General features: G+C 44.3%; 1 protein-coding gene across 1 annotated transcript in view; it reads left to right on the forward strand.

The window, feature by feature from the left end:
• Positions 1–16,804, forward strand: part of PLCD4 (phospholipase C delta 4) — a 28,155-nt gene extending 11,351 nt beyond the window's left edge. The window contains exons 7-17 of the mRNA XM_081095432.1: positions 2,885–3,086; positions 4,118–4,262; positions 7,161–7,313; positions 11,425–11,601; positions 13,071–13,166; positions 13,310–13,466; positions 13,728–13,844; positions 14,076–14,248; positions 15,038–15,173; positions 15,536–15,685; positions 15,764–16,804. Of these exons, the coding sequence (XP_080951558.1) occupies positions 2,885–3,086; positions 4,118–4,262; positions 7,161–7,313; positions 11,425–11,601; positions 13,071–13,166; positions 13,310–13,466; positions 13,728–13,844; positions 14,076–14,248; positions 15,038–15,173; positions 15,536–15,685; positions 15,764–15,870 (1,613 nt within the window). The 3' untranslated portion in view covers positions 15,871–16,804. The remainder of the gene's footprint in view (positions 1–2,884; positions 3,087–4,117; positions 4,263–7,160; positions 7,314–11,424; positions 11,602–13,070; positions 13,167–13,309; positions 13,467–13,727; positions 13,845–14,075; positions 14,249–15,037; positions 15,174–15,535; positions 15,686–15,763) is intronic.
• The last annotated feature ends 405 nt before the right edge of the window (positions 16,805–17,209 follow it).

Genomic DNA, 17,209 nt, shown 5'->3' on the forward strand with positions numbered 1-17,209 from the left:
CATTGCTAGGGGCAACCAAAACCTCCTGCTCACTCCAGCTCCATGGCCGCTGCCATCTTAGTTGAGTTAATTTGCATATTCCCTCCTGATTGGCTGGTGGGCATGGCTGGTGGGTGTGGTGGAGGTGCGGTCAATTTGCATGTTTCTCTTTTATTAGATTAGACTACAGGCCTGGTGCACAAAATTCATGGATGGGTAGGGTCCCTAGTCCTGGCTGGTAATCAGGACTGATCAGGTTCCTCACCTCCCCACCTCCTCCTTCCCTTGCTCCCTCAACGCCCCAGCTGCTGCTGGTTGCCCCCCATGTTCCACACCACCCCCTAGTGGTCAGCGCACGTCATAGTGCGCAATCGAACTCCTGGTCTCCCAGGTGAACTCCCGAGGGGACACTGCATATTAGCCTTTTATATATGTAGAAATTATTTACAAGGCACTTTCACATGCCTTACTTCATTTAGTTCTTACTACGATCTTGTAAATCAAGATTGGGCGTTTGCCAAGTATTCCATAATGTGCCAATATCTCTACATGCCTTTTCTCTTCTAATCCTTACAATGACCTGTTGAAATAGTTTTTATTATTGAGTCAGTTGTGCAAGAGAGAAAAACTGAGGTTTAGAACAATTAAATTACTTGCTGAAAGCCAACAGCTAATGAGAGGAGGAATTGGAATTCAAATCCAGGTCATTTGATTCTTACTTGGTGCCTTTCTTGAGAATAAGGATTAGAGATGAGATGAATGAGAGCTGGACAAGTGACCCAGGTTTCCTAAGTCTCAATTCCCCCTTCCTTCCTTCCTTCCTTCCTTCCTTCCTTCCTTCCTTCCATTCATTCATTCATTCACTCACACTATACTTCTGCTAGTGCTTATTGAATACCTAAATGTGGCAGGACTTATGTGCTAGGCACCAGAGATATAGTAGTAGGTCAAGACAAGGGCAATGTATTCATGGAACTTAGAGTCAAATAGAAAGTGTTGATTCATGTGGGTACTCAGAGAAGAAAGGGGACTGAAAGCAATCATTTCAGAAAACCACATAGAAGAGGAATGTCACAGAGTTAAGAAATAGGATCTTCTATTACATTTATTACATCCATTACATTTATTCTACCCTCCCCTTGCACTCAACTATCAGATGCTATACTCTGCCTGCCGGGTAGTATAAGTCAAGAGACCTGGGCTCAAGTTTCCACTCTGCTTCTTACTGAGTAACCTTGGTCAAGTTGCTTAATCTGAGACTCGATTTTCTCATTTTTAAAATAATTGGTGATCAAATGTAATAATGCATATGAAAGTACCTGGCAGGTGTGGACTTAACCTGTTGATCTGATGTATTACTATAAAGAATGAAAGTTGCTGCCATTCTCCAGCATCTTCAGGCCTTATCAAATCTGGAACAAGAAGCTGGGCATAAGAATCTAATTAGTCTGCCTTCCAAGGGAGCCCCCCTGCAGCAATGTTTCCCTCAGTGAAACTGCACAGCCCAGTGGTGTAGGGTGTGGCTCTGACACCTGGCTGCCTGGGTTCAAGTCCCTGCACTTACTGGTTATGTACATGAGATGAGTTACCCAACCGCTCAAGACAGATTATATTACATCTACCTCATCATGTTGGTGAGAGCATTAAGAGGGATGTTGAATGTAACATCCTTTGTATAGAGCAAGTGCTCAATAACTGTTAGTCATTGTTGTAAATATAGAAGCCCATGCTGAAATGGGTGAGGGCTATGGAAGGGTGACAGGACCTGGCCCTTGAAGAAAGAGTGGTCCAAGGCAAAATACCATGTGGGAATTGACAATAGGAAAAAAACACCTTAGATCATAGTTGGCAGCAGCTACACAGCCCAGGGAATAAAACAAAGATACCTTGGTTGTGTTGCTAACAAGCCTTTGACTTTGATTCTCTCTGGGCCTCAGTTTCCCTATCTATAAAATTACCCCTTCAAAATGAATATTGTGCTGCCCATTATGGTAGCCATGAGCACCTTATGACTGTTTAAATTTAAATGAACTAAAATCAAAATTTTAAATTCAGTTCCTGTCCTGGCGGGTATGGCTCAGTTGGTTGGGTGTCCTCCCTTGCACCAAAAGGTTGCTGGTTCTTTCCTGGCCAGATTGCTCATTGGTTAGAGCATCAGCTGAGGATTGAAGGGTCTTGGGTTCGATTCCCAGTCAAGGGCATGTATCTCCGTTGTGGGTTTGCACCCTATTCCTAGTTGGGGTGCATGCAGAAGACATCCAGTCTATGTGTCTCTCTCACATTGATGTTTCTCTCTCTCTCTTTTCTTCCTCCTCCCTCCCTTTCACTCTCTCTAAAATTCAATGGAAAAAATATCCTTGGGTGAGGGTAAATTTTAAAAAGTTTGCTGGTTCGATTCCTAGTCAGGCAGGGCACATGCCCAGGTTGAGGGCTTGATCCTCAGCAAGGGCATGCAGGAGGCAAATGAATGATGTTTCTCTCTCTCTTTTTTTCCTCTCTCTCCCCCCCTCCTCCCCCCCCCTTCTCTCTCTCAAATAAATAAAAACATATATTTAAAAATTCAGTTCCTCAGTTACACAGCTACATTTTAAGTGCTCAGCAGCCTTATGTGTCTAGGCTATCATATTGAACAGTGCAGTTTCCATCATTGTAAAAAGTTCTATTGGACAGCATCAAACCAGAATGTTTGTAATGATTCCCCTTGTAGCTTTAACATTCTCTGAGGGTGGGGATGATTGAAATGACAGAAACTGGACGGGGTCAAGTTTGGGGTCTGGAGGCTGGGAGTGGACACCATCTGACAGGCAGGACCCTGGAGAGGTGTAGGGTGGACTGGCTGTGGGTGTGCTGGAGTGCTCCCATTCAGAGTTCTCTCATTCTAGTGTTCCCCTACTCCACATCTCAGGCAAGCTGCGGCATGTGCTGAGCATGGATGGCTTCCTCAATTACCTCTACTCAAAGGACGGAGACATCTTCAATCCTTCCTGCCTCCCCATCTACCAGGATATGACTCAACCCCTGAACCACTACTACATCAATTCCTCTCACAACACCTACCTGGTGGGGGACCAGCTTTGTGGCCAGAGCAGCGTCGAGGGATATATACGGTGCAGTGGGGAGGAAGGGGGGAGGAATCAAGCTCATGAGAAGGGAACATCTGTGGGAAATTTAGGACACTGTTAATGGTAACAAGAATCAAAAATATGTTGTTGGGGGGGGTGAGTTTGGGGGCTGAGGATCCTTGAGTACCTGAGAGACGTGGAGGAGATCCTGAAGACGGGTGGGAGAGGCATTAAAACCTAGGGGTGAATGGAGCTTGTCTCTTTCGTAAGCTATGAAACTCTTTTTGAACTCAGGCCCTGACAGATTTATTTTAAATAAATAAGTAAACTAAGTGTTAAATGGAAGGCAGTACAAGCATGTCATACTCACAGCTGGTGGGCCGCACACCTCGTTCATTGAGCATGCGGCCCTCTGGCCGTGAGTTTGACATGCTTGCAGTAGAGCATAGGAGTTAAAAACATAGGTTCTGGAGTCAGACCATTTGAAGTCAAACCCTAACTATCTCACTGTTACTCTGGAGCTAAATATTTCACCTCCCTATGCCTCACTTTCCCCATTTGTGAAACAGAAATGATAACAGTGTCTATTCTGTCTAGGTTGTTGTGAGGATTCAATGATATAATCTGTGTCAATACCTAATAAATGGTAACTACTTTTATTGTGACCAATCATGCATTAGATAGAAAGTCAATATATCTTTGCACTTACTACTGATCTAGTAGCTTCAGGGGATACAAAGATGAATGGAACATATAGTTTCTGTCCTAGGAAGTCCAATAGAGAAAATAAATAACTCAGGTGTTATATAATGAAATACAACCAGAACATCAGAGCATCATGAGGTAGTATATGATGACTTGCTAAGGAAAGATTGTGAGTTGGTTGGGAGTGAGGGGAGGTATTGGAGATCAGTGTGAGCTACAGCAGTGTTCCAGTGGAATGGTCTGTGGAGATGTAACTTGAACAGGGATCTTAAGAGGTAAGTGCACTGTTCTCTCCATAGTGGGAAGAAGGTCCCTAGGTGGAAGACCAGACCTTGACCTCTCCTATACCTGGGGGCTTGGGGTTCTTGCAGGGCCCTGAAGCGGGGGTGCCGCTGTGTGGAGGTGGATGTATGGGATGGACCCAGTGGGGAGCCTGTTGTTTACCATGGACATACCCTGACCTCCCGTATCCTGTTCAAAGAAGTCGTGGCCACTCTAGCACAGTATGCCTTCCAGGTAGGAGCCCCAGGATGGAAATACTGTGAGGCAAGAGGATCTGAGGAAAAAGTGGCTGGGGCTGGGTCTGGGGCTGGGTCTGGAGAGGGTAAAGGGACAGGGGAGGTTAGATCAAATGGCATTTGGTAAAAGAGATTTTAACCATGAAGGATCAGGCATATATTAAAATTTTATTGATTTTAGAGAGTGGGTGCTCAGAGAAGAAAGGGGGCTGAAACAATCTATAAAAATAAAAGTGTAATATGCTAACTAGACTGGACGTCCTTCCGGACGAAACTGGGGCTGCAAGGAAAGCCCGGGTTCCGGGTGCCAGAGAGAAGCCGGTGCCGGCAGCTGGGGGAAGGAAGGCCTACTTTTGCACGAATTTCATGCATCGGGCCTCTAGTCATTTCAGAAAACCACATAGAAGAGGAATGTCACAGGGTTAAGAAATAGAACCTTCTATTCCCAGTGCAGGACCCAGTATACATCTATTACATTTATTCTACCATCCCCCTTGCATTCAACTACCAGAGAAGAGAGACATCTATTTTTTGTTTCACTTATTTATCCATTCATTCATTGGTTGATTCTTTTTTTAAATTTTATTTTATTGAGTTTTTACAGAGAGGAAGGGAGAGGGATAGAGAATTAGAAACATTGACCAGCTGCCTCCTGCATACTCCCTACTGGGTATGTACCTGCAACCAAGGTACATGCTCTTGACTGGAATCGAACCTGGGACCCTTGAGTCCACAGGCCGATGCTCTATCCATTGAGCCAAACCGGTTAGGGCCATTGGTTGATTCTTGTATGTGCCCTGACCTGGGATCAGACCCACAACTTTAGTATATTGGGACGACACTCTAACCAACTGAGCTACCCAGCCAGGGCAGCATCAGGCAAATATTAAGGGGTTATTATGAGTAAGTGTTAACTGTGTTACTAGTACTTAGTTGTCATAGAGGTAATTACTAGAGATTAATCATTTCTAACAACTTCATTACCTATCTGAGTGAGGCTGTGGATAAGGAAATAGACAAAGCAGTGAGTAGGACTGGGGGATGATAGGAACCTGGAGATTAAAGCCTGAGAGTGTAACATGAGCATGTAACAAGGGGAGTGGCCTGGCCTACCCCCACCCCTGAGCCTGAAAACCCTAATATCCCAAAGGAATATGGGTTGGATCTGGCACTTGTCTGAGATTTGGGGTCCCAAGAATGACTTGTGTTTTTTTTTTAATTGGTTTTTCCATCTTTTTTAAAAAAAAAAAAAATATATATATATATATATTGATTTCAGAGAAGAAAGGGGAGGGAGAAATAGAAACATCAATGATGGGAGAGAATCATTGATCAGCTGCCTCCTGCATGCCCCACACTAGGAATCAAGCCTGCAACCTGGTCATGTGCCCTGACTGGGAATTGAACCATGACCTCCTGGTTCATAAGTCAATGCTCAACCACTGAGCAATGCAGGCCTGGCCCAAAAGTGACTTTTATTTATTTACTAGAGGCCCAGCGCCCAAAATTCGTGTGCCGGTACGGTCCCTAGGCCTGGCCTGCAATCAGGGCCACCTTCCCTGGCTGCCTGCAGCTGGCCCCACCCCCCACTGCCACCCACCCCCATTTCTGTGTTTGCCATCGGGTGATCAGAGCCCGACGGCTGGGGGAAGGGACCGAGAGGTTGGCCGTTTCCGCCTGCTTGCCAGCCCTGCCCTACCGTGGGTCACCCTCTGTGTGTGTGAGATGATTGGTGGGGACAGGGCCTTGGCCTGGCGCCACCTGCATCCCCTGCCACCCACCCCCGGTTCCCCATTCACCATTGTGTGATCGAAGCCTGCCGGCCAGGGAAAGGGACTGAGAGGTGGTCAGTGTGCCTCATAGTGACTGGTCGAGTGGTCGTCCTGGTTGTTCTGCCATTAGGGTCAATTTGCATATTATCCTTTTATTATATAGGATTATTTTTTACACTTAAAATTTTTATTATGCTCATCATTTAATTGTCCCTTAATTTTTTAATTTTTAATTAAATTTATTGGGAGACATTGGTTAATAAAATTATATAGGTTTCAGGTGTACAGTTCTACAGTACATTGTGTTGTGCACTCACCACCCTAAGTCAAGTCTCCTTCCATCACCATTTATCCCCCTATACCCTCCTCTACCTCCCCCAACTCCCCTTTCTCTCTGGTAATCATCATACTGTTGTCTGTGTCTATGAGGTGTTTTTTTCTTTTTTGCTTAATGCCTTCACCTTTTTCATCCAGTTTCCCAACCTCCCTCCCCTCTGACTGTTGTCAGTCTGTTTTCTATCTATGAACCTGTTTCTATTTTGTTAGTTTTATTTTGTTCATTGGATTCCATATGTGAGTGAAATAATATGGTATTGTCTTTCTCTGACTGGCTTATTTCATTTAGCATAATGCTCTTCAAGCCTATCCATGCTATTGCAAAGGATAAGATTTTCTTCTTTTATACAACCAAGTAGTATTCCATTGTGTAAATGTACCACAGCTTTTTTATGGTCTCATCTACTGATGTATACTTGAGCTGCTTCCAAATCTTGGCTATTGTAAATAATGCTGCAATGAACAAAGGGGTGCATATATTCTTTTGATCAGTGTTTCGGGTTTCTTTGGTTATAGTCCCATAAATGGAATTGCTGAGTCATAAGGCAGTTCCACTTCTAATTTTTTGAGATAACTCCATACTGCTTTGCACAGTGGCTGCACCAAGAGTGACTTTTAGATGTGAGGTGGGCTTCAGACCCAGCAAGACCTCCTTGAGGCCTGGAATGGGGTTGGAGGAGTTTAGCAATCAGGGTACTCAGTTGAGTGAGCAACTAGGTGAGTCTGGAGAAGCAAGGAGGTTATAAGTGTTAGAACTCTGGCTTCAGAGTCCTCTTCCCTCCCTTCAGACATCAGACTATCCAGTCATCTTGTCTCTGGAGAACCACTGCAGCTGGGAACAGCAGGAGATCATAGCACACCATCTAACCGAGATCCTGGGGGATCAGCTGCTGAGCACCACCTTGGATGGGCAGTTGCCCACTCAGCTGCCCTCACCTGAGGTAGGGGCCCTGCTCCCCCAGCCCAAACTCTTCTGTGGCTTCCGTGTCCCCCCCCGCTTTGGCTCCTTCCTCCATGTTGGTGCCTTCTCACCCTCAGATGGACCATTTTGCTCTTCATATCCTTGGAGACAACTTTAATTTTTAAAAAATCTAATTGAACACAGAGTTCTCTAAATTTTAAATCAGTTTTACTTTATATTTAGTTTTTCATTGAGAGTATCTTAATTTTTCCTGAAAGTTCATAATTGTTGTAGACTATGCCAACAATAAAGAGAAAGGGAAATCCCCCACCATAATGACTTTCCTAATAACTGCTATTAATAGATTTTAAATACTTCTATAAACATATATGTGTGTATATATATGTGTGTGTGTGTGTATTCATATTTTTAAAAAGTTAATAATAATATAATATTGTACTTCACCTGTAAAAAAGTGAATGGGAATTATCCTCTATATTCCTTTATACACATATACTAGGTGTACCAATTAATAATGTGGATTTTGTAATCAAAGAAAACACGATAATTTCAGGAGAAACATCAAAAGTGCTTTATTCAGCCCTAACTGGTTTGGGTCAATGGATAGAGTGTTGGCCTGAAGACTGAAGGGTCCCAGGTTTGATTCTGGTCAAGGGCATGTACCTTGGTTGTGGGCATATCTCCATTTGGGGATGTGTGGGAGGCAGCTGATTGATGTTTCTCTCTCATTGATGTTTCTAACTCTCTATCCCTCTCCCTCTCTGTAAAAAAAATCAATAATATATATATAAATAATATATATATAATATATATATATATATATATATATATTTTTTTTTAAGTGCTTTATTCAAAGTAATGTCCATTGCTTTGTCCATTTCCCCCATCTTTCAGGTAATTTGTGGATACTGTCCCAATAGAACTTTTCTTGTTTTGAGGCAAACCATTCAGAGACCCAATTTTCCACTTGAAGTGCTGCTCAGAAAGTGCGTGTGCCATCGATCAGAACAAGTGGTAATCTGAAGGAGCGAGGTCTGGCGGGTGGGTTAATACTTCCCAGGCAAGATCTTTTAACATGTTTTTAACTGGTTTTGAAGTGTGTGATGGTTCGTTATCATGAAACAAAATTACTTTGCCGTGTTTTCTGGCATATTCTGGTCGTTTCACTATCAAAGCGTGGTTCAAATTGATTTATTTGTTGTCTGTAGTGATCAGTATTAACGGTTTCCCCTGGTTTTAGAAGCTCATAATACACCACACCTTCCTGATCCCACCAAACGCAGAGCATTGTCTTCTTTCCAAAGCGATTTGGCCTCGCAGTTGATGTTGATTGATGGTTGACCTGGATCAACCCATGATTTTGTGCGTTTGGGATTCTCAAAATAAGTCCACTTTTCATTGCCAGTCACAGTTCGATGCAAAAAAGACTTTCTTGAGTGCCATTGAAGCAACATTTTACTGATGACTTTTTGGTTTTCCATTTGTCTTTTGTTCAGTTGATGTGGCACCAATTTTCCTTCCTTCAAAATCTTTCCCATTGCTTGTAAATGATAGGCAATTGTTTGCTGAGCAACGTTTAATCTTTCTGCAAGTTGTTTTTGCATTTGACATGCATCTTCATCCAATAATGCTTGTAATTGTTGGTCTTCAAACTTTTTCGGTTGACCTGGATATTCTTTGTCTTTCACATCAAAATCATCACTTTTAAAGCGTTTACACCAGTGTTCACAGGTATCTTGAGATGGAGCATGTTCACCATAAGCTTCCCGAAGTAGACAATAACTTTCAACAGCACTTTTCAAAATAAAGTAATGAATTAAAACTTCCCGCAAATGCTCTTTTTTGGGGCACAAAATTCAACATTTTTAAGCATAAAAATATCTATGATGTTAACACCTTCAGAAAATTTTACATATGAAGTTTTGAAGCTTGTTGTCAATACAACAAAATAGCATATATATCATATTGCATATATATCAGCATATGTGTAACTCCATCTATTGAAAAAAATCCGCATTATTAACTGGTACACCTAGTAATATATATCATGGATGTCTTTTCATATATAATGTTTTTCCTTTTTAACAGCTCTATGGTATTCCATTTTATGTATGGATCATAATTTATTCAACTAGTAGATAGTAAAGGTAACCACTAAGTGATCAATATTTAGGCGGTTTATAATTTTTCACTTGTACGTACGGCTTTGCCCACTTATTCTTTCCTTGAGATGAATTCCTAGAAGCAAAATTTCTGGGTTGAAGAGTTTGCATATTGACATTTTGGTTATTATTGCCAAGGAGTCCTCTGGAAAAAATACCAAATTGCATTCCCACTAACAATATAAGAGAGGGACTACAAATAACTCCAGTAGTGAGATGATTCATAAAGGCAAGTGTGAATAAAAATTTAAAAAGGTCTATTTTTTTTTGACTTAATATTATTTACCCACTTTGAAGGTTTATAATTTTTATTAACATACTAGAGGCCCAGTGCACGAAATTTGTGCACTGTGGGTGTGTGTGTTGGGGGGGCGTCCCTCAGCCCAGCCTGCACTCTTTCGTAGTCCGTAGTCCAGGAGCCCTGGGGGGATGTCTGACTGATGGCTTAGGCCCGCTCCCCACAAGCAGGCCTAAGCCATCAGTCCGACATCCTTAACACTGCGTGAGAGGCTGGAGAGGCTCCTGCCACCGCCACTGTGCTCTGGCTGAGCGGTGCTCCCCCTGTGGGAGCACACTGACCACCAGGGGGCAACTCCTGCATTGAGCATCTAACCCCTGGTGGTCAGTGTGCATCATAGCGACCGGTTGTTTCACTGTTCGGTCAATTTCATATTAGCCTTTTATTATATAGGATAAAAATTTTTAAATGTTAAAAATATTGGGGTGGGAATGGCTGGGGGGGGGTCAATCAGGGAAAAAGGAGACATGTAAAACTTTAGACAATAAATAAAAAAATAAAATAATTTTGAAAGAAAAAATATTAATGCTCTGGACAATATATTTTTCAGTCTATTTTTCTTACCTTCTGCCTCACAGGGGTTTTTAAGCTTTATGCAGTCAAAGATGCCAATGATTTTTATGTCTTCTGAGTTTTCATCTCATATTGTAAAGGCTTTCCCACCTTAAGATTATTCAAAAAGATTCCATATTTTTTTGTAATATTCTTTATATTTTCATGTAAATCTTAAATCAATGAGGAATCTTTATGTGTCAAATGTGAGGCAGGGATATTTATCTCTTTATTTATTTATTGTTAATCCTCACCCGAGGATATTTTTCCATTGATTTTTAGAGAGAATGAGAGAGGGAAAGACAGAGAGCAATATTGCTGTGAGAGAAACATGATTGGTTGCCTCCTGCACATGCCCCGACCAGGGCCTGGGCCAGGGAGGAGCCTGTAACCGAGGTACACGCCCTAGACTGGAATCAAACCCAGGACCCTTCAGTCCACAAGCCGGCGCTCTATCTACTGAGCCAAACCGGCTAGGGCTCCATTGATTTTTAGAGAGAGTGGAAGGGAGGGAAAGAGACAGAGAGAGAGAAACATCAATGTGAGATTGGTTGCCTCCCACATGAGCCCCAATCAAGGCCCTTGACCAGAATTGAACCTGGGACCCTTCAGTCTTCAGGCTAACACTCTCTCCACTGAGTCAAACCAGATAGGGCCCCCATTTATTTTTTCCACATGGATAGAGATGTTACCAGTTTGCTTTTAACAATACAAATTCCGCCCTAGCCGGTTTGGATCGGTGGATAGAGCGTCAGCCTGTGGACTGAGGGGTCCTGGGTTCGATTCTGGTTAAGGGCATGTACCTTGGTTTCGGGCACATCCCCAGTGGGGGGTGTGTGGGAGGCAGCTGATCGATGTTTCTCTCTCATCCATGTTTCTGACTCTCTATTCCTCTCCCTTCCTCTCTGTGAAAAATCAATACAATATATTAAAAAAAAAAAACCAATACAAATTCCTACTGTATGTATCAAGCAATCTTCCTGTGGGAACTTCTGACTACTCACTCACTCACTTCTGTTGCCTTTGACGTGGCCCTGTGAGAGTAATAGGATCTGCATAGTCCCCAGAAGGGTCCCAAAGCAGACAAGTAGCCAAGCCCCTTCATTTTTGTCCCCTAGGAGCTTCAGAAGAAGATCCTGGTGAAGGGGAAGAAGTTAAGTACGCTTGAGGAGGATCTTGAAGAAGAGGAAGAGCTAGAGACTGAACTAGAAGGGGAGCAGGAGCCTGAGCTGGAATCCCAGTTTGAGTCTGAGACCCAGGAGCTGAGCCCTCGCAGCAAGGACAAAAATGAGAAGGTAGGCCAGGGGATTGGTCTTTGCTCTGGCATTTGGTTTGACTATCACAAGCTGGGAGTCCATGTGTGAAGAGACTAGAGCCAGGAGGGTAGAGAGCCAAGGAGCAAAATGCCCCTTGCCCCAATGAAAGAGGCATACTTGGCATCAGTATATATTGCCATATATACTAGTAGATATATTGCAATGGCTGTCCAACTTCTGTGGGCCATGAAATCTTTTATTTTAAAAAACATTTTTATTGATTTCAGAGAGAAAGGGAGAGAGATAGAAACATCAATGCTGAGAATCATTGATTGGCTGCCTCCTGCACGCCCCCTACTGGGGATCGAGCTCACAATCTGGGCATGTGCCCTTGACTGGAATAGAACCTGGACCTTCAGTCTTCAGGTCAATGCTCTATCCATTGAGCCAAACCAGCTAAGGCAGTGGTCGGCAAACTGCGGCTTGCGAGCCACATGTGGCTCTCTGGCCCCTTGAGTGTGGCTCTTCCACAAAATACTGACTTCTGCACATGGGCCACGAAGTTTCAATCGCACTGTACGTGCGCGTCTGCAGGTGGTACTTTGTGGAAGAGTCACACTCAAGGGGCCAAAGAGCCACATGTGGCTCGCAAGCCGCAGTTTGCCGCCACTGAGCTAGGGCCATGAAATCTTTTTTAATGAAATCTTATCTGGAATCTTAGTACATAAAATAGATAAATGCAGAGCCATCTTAATTGATATGCCCATTTGGCTCTATCCTGGGTCTCCCAGGTAACTCCTGAGACATCGTTGTACTTCTCAGTCTCCTCAGAGGCAAGTTTGAAAGTGACTGGTGGGTGTGTGTGCAGCATTATTATATTGAGTAAGTAGGGCTTTTTGGAGTGACTGCTGTGACCTCAACTAAAGTGAGCTTAGTTAGAGAAAGCTATTGGAAAAGGTGAATCTGAGGCAGGGCCAAAAATAGCCAAAGAGAAGGAGCAGGAAGAGGTAGAGACAGTGAAGACTGTGAGAAGGCTGTACCTGAGTGGCCCAGCTCCCTGTGGGGGAGGAGTGTCATTTGTGGGACCGTCAAAATCCTGGTTTGAAGTCTGCATTTCTTCTGTGCACTTGCTTGGCTCAGCGACTGACTCCTAGCTTATACTATTCCCTCTGGGGCTCTGGTGTCTAACCTGCTGCCATGCCCAGGGATGGAAATGGGAATTCAGGAGATAAATCTAAAGGTAGTACTCTGGTACCCTCACATCCTCCCAGATGTGACTTACATGACCATTTGCACACCTTGACATATCTATCTGGGTTCATGTACATTCTGACCAAGAATAATTGTTTTAAAAGACAAAAGACAGGGAGGATGATACCTGTTTAAGAATAATAATAAAATTTAAAACCTGTTACCCAGAAAGTAATATAGAACAGATTCTTCAAGTCCAGAGGAAACTAATCCCATCAGTATATGTAGACTGCTTTTATTCCCATTCCCATCCCCAGGTTGTGATGTGTCCGCTGCTTTGTTCATCTATCTGTTGTCAGATTACGGTCCAGGCTCCTCTTCCCAAGCCTGGGTTCCCTCTCTTTTTCAAGCAGGTGAGGCAGGAGGGATAATGCAGTGGGGAGGTAGTGGGCAGAGGTTTAGGTTGGGTGGGGAAGTTCAGATCTTGGTTATTGGCTTCTTTCCTCTCAGATTGCTAATGGTTTGATTCCATCGTCCTTTCTTTCTCCTTTTCCAGAAATCCAAGGCCATCTTGTGTCCATCCCTCTCTGCCCTGGTTATCTATACAAAGACTGTTTCATTCTATAACTTCACTCATTCGAGGGAGCACTACCGCTTCTATGAGTTATCATCTTTCTCTGAAACAAAGGCCAAGAACCTCATCAAGGAGACTGGTCAGGACCAAAAGGGAGGGACAGGGAAGAAATGGGATGAGTAAGGTCGGGCCTGATGGGCAAGCAGATGAGTTCCAAGAAGACAAGGGAGCTGAGGAGGGATCAGGGAGCTAAGAAACTTCTCAGAGTAGGCATGGGGACAGGAGTTATAGTGGACTCAACGCTCTAGGGAGAAGCTGGGGAGAAGACTGAAGTTGGTGGGACCAGGGGAGGGGGAGAATCCATTCCACTTCCAACTCTCTACCTACACCCTTTTTACAGGCAATCAGTTTGTGCAGCATAACGCCTGGCAGTTGAGCCGTGTGTATCCTAGTGGTCTGAGAACAGATTCATCTAACTACAACCCCCAGGAATTCTGGAATGCAGGCTGCCAGATGGGTGAGGGGGCAGTAGGCCCAGTGAAGGGGGAGTGGGAGAGCAATAAGTTGGCAACAAGATCCTGGGTGGCTGTAGGTCCAGGGAATGTTCCAAGAGTGCTAGGCTGAGAAAGATATCTATGGAGGTATTCCCAGCAGGCTCTTTTATACTGAATATATCTTTTATAACTCCCTGAGAGGCTAGATGGCCTCCAAGGTGAATTCTTCCCTTCTTTTCTTCTGGGGCCCTCAGTGGCTATGAATGTGCAGACTGCGGGGCTTGAGATGGACATCTATGATGGCCTTTTCCGCCAGAATGGTGGCTGTGGCTACGTGCTGAAGCCAGACTTCCTTCGTGACACCCAGAGCTCCTTCCACCCGGAGAGGCCCATCAGCCCTTTCAAAGCCCAGACCCTCCAAATCCAGGTATAATGGGAAGTAAAAATGATGGGAAGAAATTTGGGATAGCTGGGATAGAAGCAGGGGGAAAAGGTGGCTAGGCCTGACAGGAGTGTAATGGGTGGAAAGTTCCTTGTGAGATGCAGGCTAGCCTGATTGTTAACAGCATGGACTTTGGAGCCAATTGCCTAGTTCAAATCCTACTAGCTGTGAAACTGTTGGGCAAGTTTCTTTCTTTTTTAAAAAAATATATTTTATTGATTTTTTACAGAGAGGAAGGGAGAGGGATAGAGAGTTAGAAACATCCATGAGAGAGAAACATCCATCAGCTGCCTCCTGCACACCCCCTACTAGGGATGTGCCCGCAACTAAGGTACATGCCCTTGACTGGAATTGAACCCGGGACCCTTCAGTCCACAGGCCGATGCTCTAGCCACTGAGCCAAACTGGTCAGGGCTTGGGCAAATTTCTTAACCTTAGTTTCCTCACCTGCAAAATAGGGGTAATACTACTAGCTACCTCACAGGGTTGTGGTGATTAGTTAAAACGAAGTGCTTACAACTATGCTTGGTGCACAGTAAATGCTATAGAAGGGGTTGCTGTCACTAACATACCTTTCAAACCTTGTTCAGCTTCTACTTGGATGCATTTTAAATTGCACATAGATTACTAGAAGAAAATCTATTACCCATGGAGGATTGGCTTTGCAAACCCAAAGCTAGAGCACAAAGTCCTGCATTTCTTTCTTCCCTTAGTTTTCCCCCTTCCCCTGGGGTGAGAGCTGGAATGGGGCTGGCTGAGCAGAAACTATTGCAGGTGATCAGTGGTCAACAACTCCCCAAAGTGGACAAGACCAAAGAGGGATCCATTGTGGATCCACTGGTGAGAGTGGAAATCTTTGGTGTTCGCCCAGACACAACCCGGCAGGAGACCAGCTATGTGGAGAATAATGGTGAGACTGGGCAGTGCTGGGGGGAGGTAGGAGGAGCTTGACTGTTACTTTCCTAACTTCCTGCCCTTCATTCAGTATAGTCCATGTCACCACCATCCTGCTCCCACCTCCATTGGAGGCAGAGTGGAACAGGACAAAGAATCAGGGCTTGGACATCTTCCGTCTGAATCCTGGCCTCTCAATTATAAGGTCTAGTAACCAGAGCAAATTGCTTACCACTCAGAGCCTCAATTTCCTCACCTGATTGCTATGAAAATTAAGTGAAAGCACACAGGGAAAGTAACCTAGAATGCAGGTCCCCCCCAAAAGTCAACAATGTCTGTTCCTTCATTCCCTCCCACATTCACCCCTCTTCCACCCAGGTTTTAATCCGTACTGGGGGCAGACACTATGCTTCCAGTTGCTGGTACCTGAGCTGGCCATGCTGCGTTTTTTGGTAAAGGATTACAACTGGACATCCCGAAATGACTTTATCGGTCAGTACACCTTGCCTTGGACCTGCATGCAACAAGGTGAGCGTGTCCTTCCACCCCTGGCCAAACCCCTTACTCTGGCTGCCTTCCTAATGCTGTCCTCCTATGCCTTTCCAGGTTACCGCCATATACACCTGCTCTCCAAGGATGGCACCAGCCTCCACCCAGCATCCCTCTTCGTGCACATCTGCATGCTGGAAGGGCTGAGGGAGGTTGAATCTTAAGGTGGACACTTCATGGGAAGGGTGGGTGTACTTGCTTCAGATGGTAAGATAACCCTGGAAGGATGCTCCAGAAAGCAGAGGTGGTGACAACCAAGCATGGTTGTGCGTTCCTAAGCATAAAGTTACCTCACCCTTCCTAACAAGCAAATCTAGGGCCTGATTTTTCACCTGCTTTCTCTTCCCTTTCTTCATTTTCACAAACTTTTGGTATCTTTCCTGCCCTTCCCTTTTGCGTACTCTATCCTGGAGTTCCTTCCTTCCTTTGCTGTAGGTTTAGTCCCTACCCAGACCTAGGACTAATCTCTCTTATCAACTCTGGCTCCAAGGCAGATTGCAACTACAAATCCAGAGGGGTTTGGGGCAAAGAAACCCAGAGGCATTATCCCCTCCCCAACAACTTCCTCAAAGGCCAGAGCCAAGGAAAGGAAAAACCAAGCCTCAAGCCTCCCCAAGCAAAGGCTGGGGAGAGAACTGACCCTAAGACTGTACTGTGACTCTCAAGAAAACACTGCACAGCTCTGAGTCCACACTGGTCTGCTCCTTCCTGGTCCCACCAGTGTTAATAGAGCTGCTCTCCCTAATTTGGCTTGAGTATGATCTGTCATTATTGGGCAATAAGGGGAAGAATGAGGGTTGGGGGACATTTGGGTAGACAGAAAAACAAAAGTTTCCAGGAGTCCCTCTGCATGTGCTACATAAGAATGGTACAGAAGTACAGCTTCTAGGGGTCAGGGCAAAAGGAGCAGAAAAGGGTTATGTGATCCAAGTCCTCCTGCAAAGTTCGCCTGCAACAGTCCTGGTTTATGACTGCTGTCCCAGCACAATTATTAATAGTACCTTCTTTAATTTCCCTAGTGTGCCTTAGTTTAGATGATTAATTAGTCACTGTAAGACATTTATAGAATTCTGCATTAGAGATTTACCTCCAACCCTGCAATCATTTGCCTTTCATACTATCTTTATGCTTTAATTCTAGTGTAGTCGGAGGAATGATGTTTCCATGAGGAAGCTTAGTGAGTGGCAGTCCTCCCTCTACAGCATGGGTGGGGAACGTCTGGCCCATGGTCAGTATAAGGCCCACAAAATCATTTGGTCTTGCTCTGCCAAGGCATTAGGGGTCAGTTAATTAAATGTTTGACCAAATATAGCAGGCTAGTTTTAAGTTGATAATTTTGTATGGCCTGTGAATGTTATAAATAATCCAAATTGCCCTTGGCAGAAAAAAGGTTCCCCACCCTTGCTCTACAGGTAGTCAAAGTTGTTCAGAAATAGGGAGAAGAGCAAGGGCCAAGACAGACTCTAGAACAGAGAGAAGGCAGATTTGGGCCTGTTTGAGAAT

This window comes from Myotis nattereri (genome assembly GCF_964212035.1).
Source record: "Myotis nattereri genome assembly, chromosome: 7".
In the NCBI taxonomy this organism is placed as follows: Eukaryota; Metazoa; Chordata; class Mammalia; order Chiroptera; family Vespertilionidae; genus Myotis; species Myotis nattereri.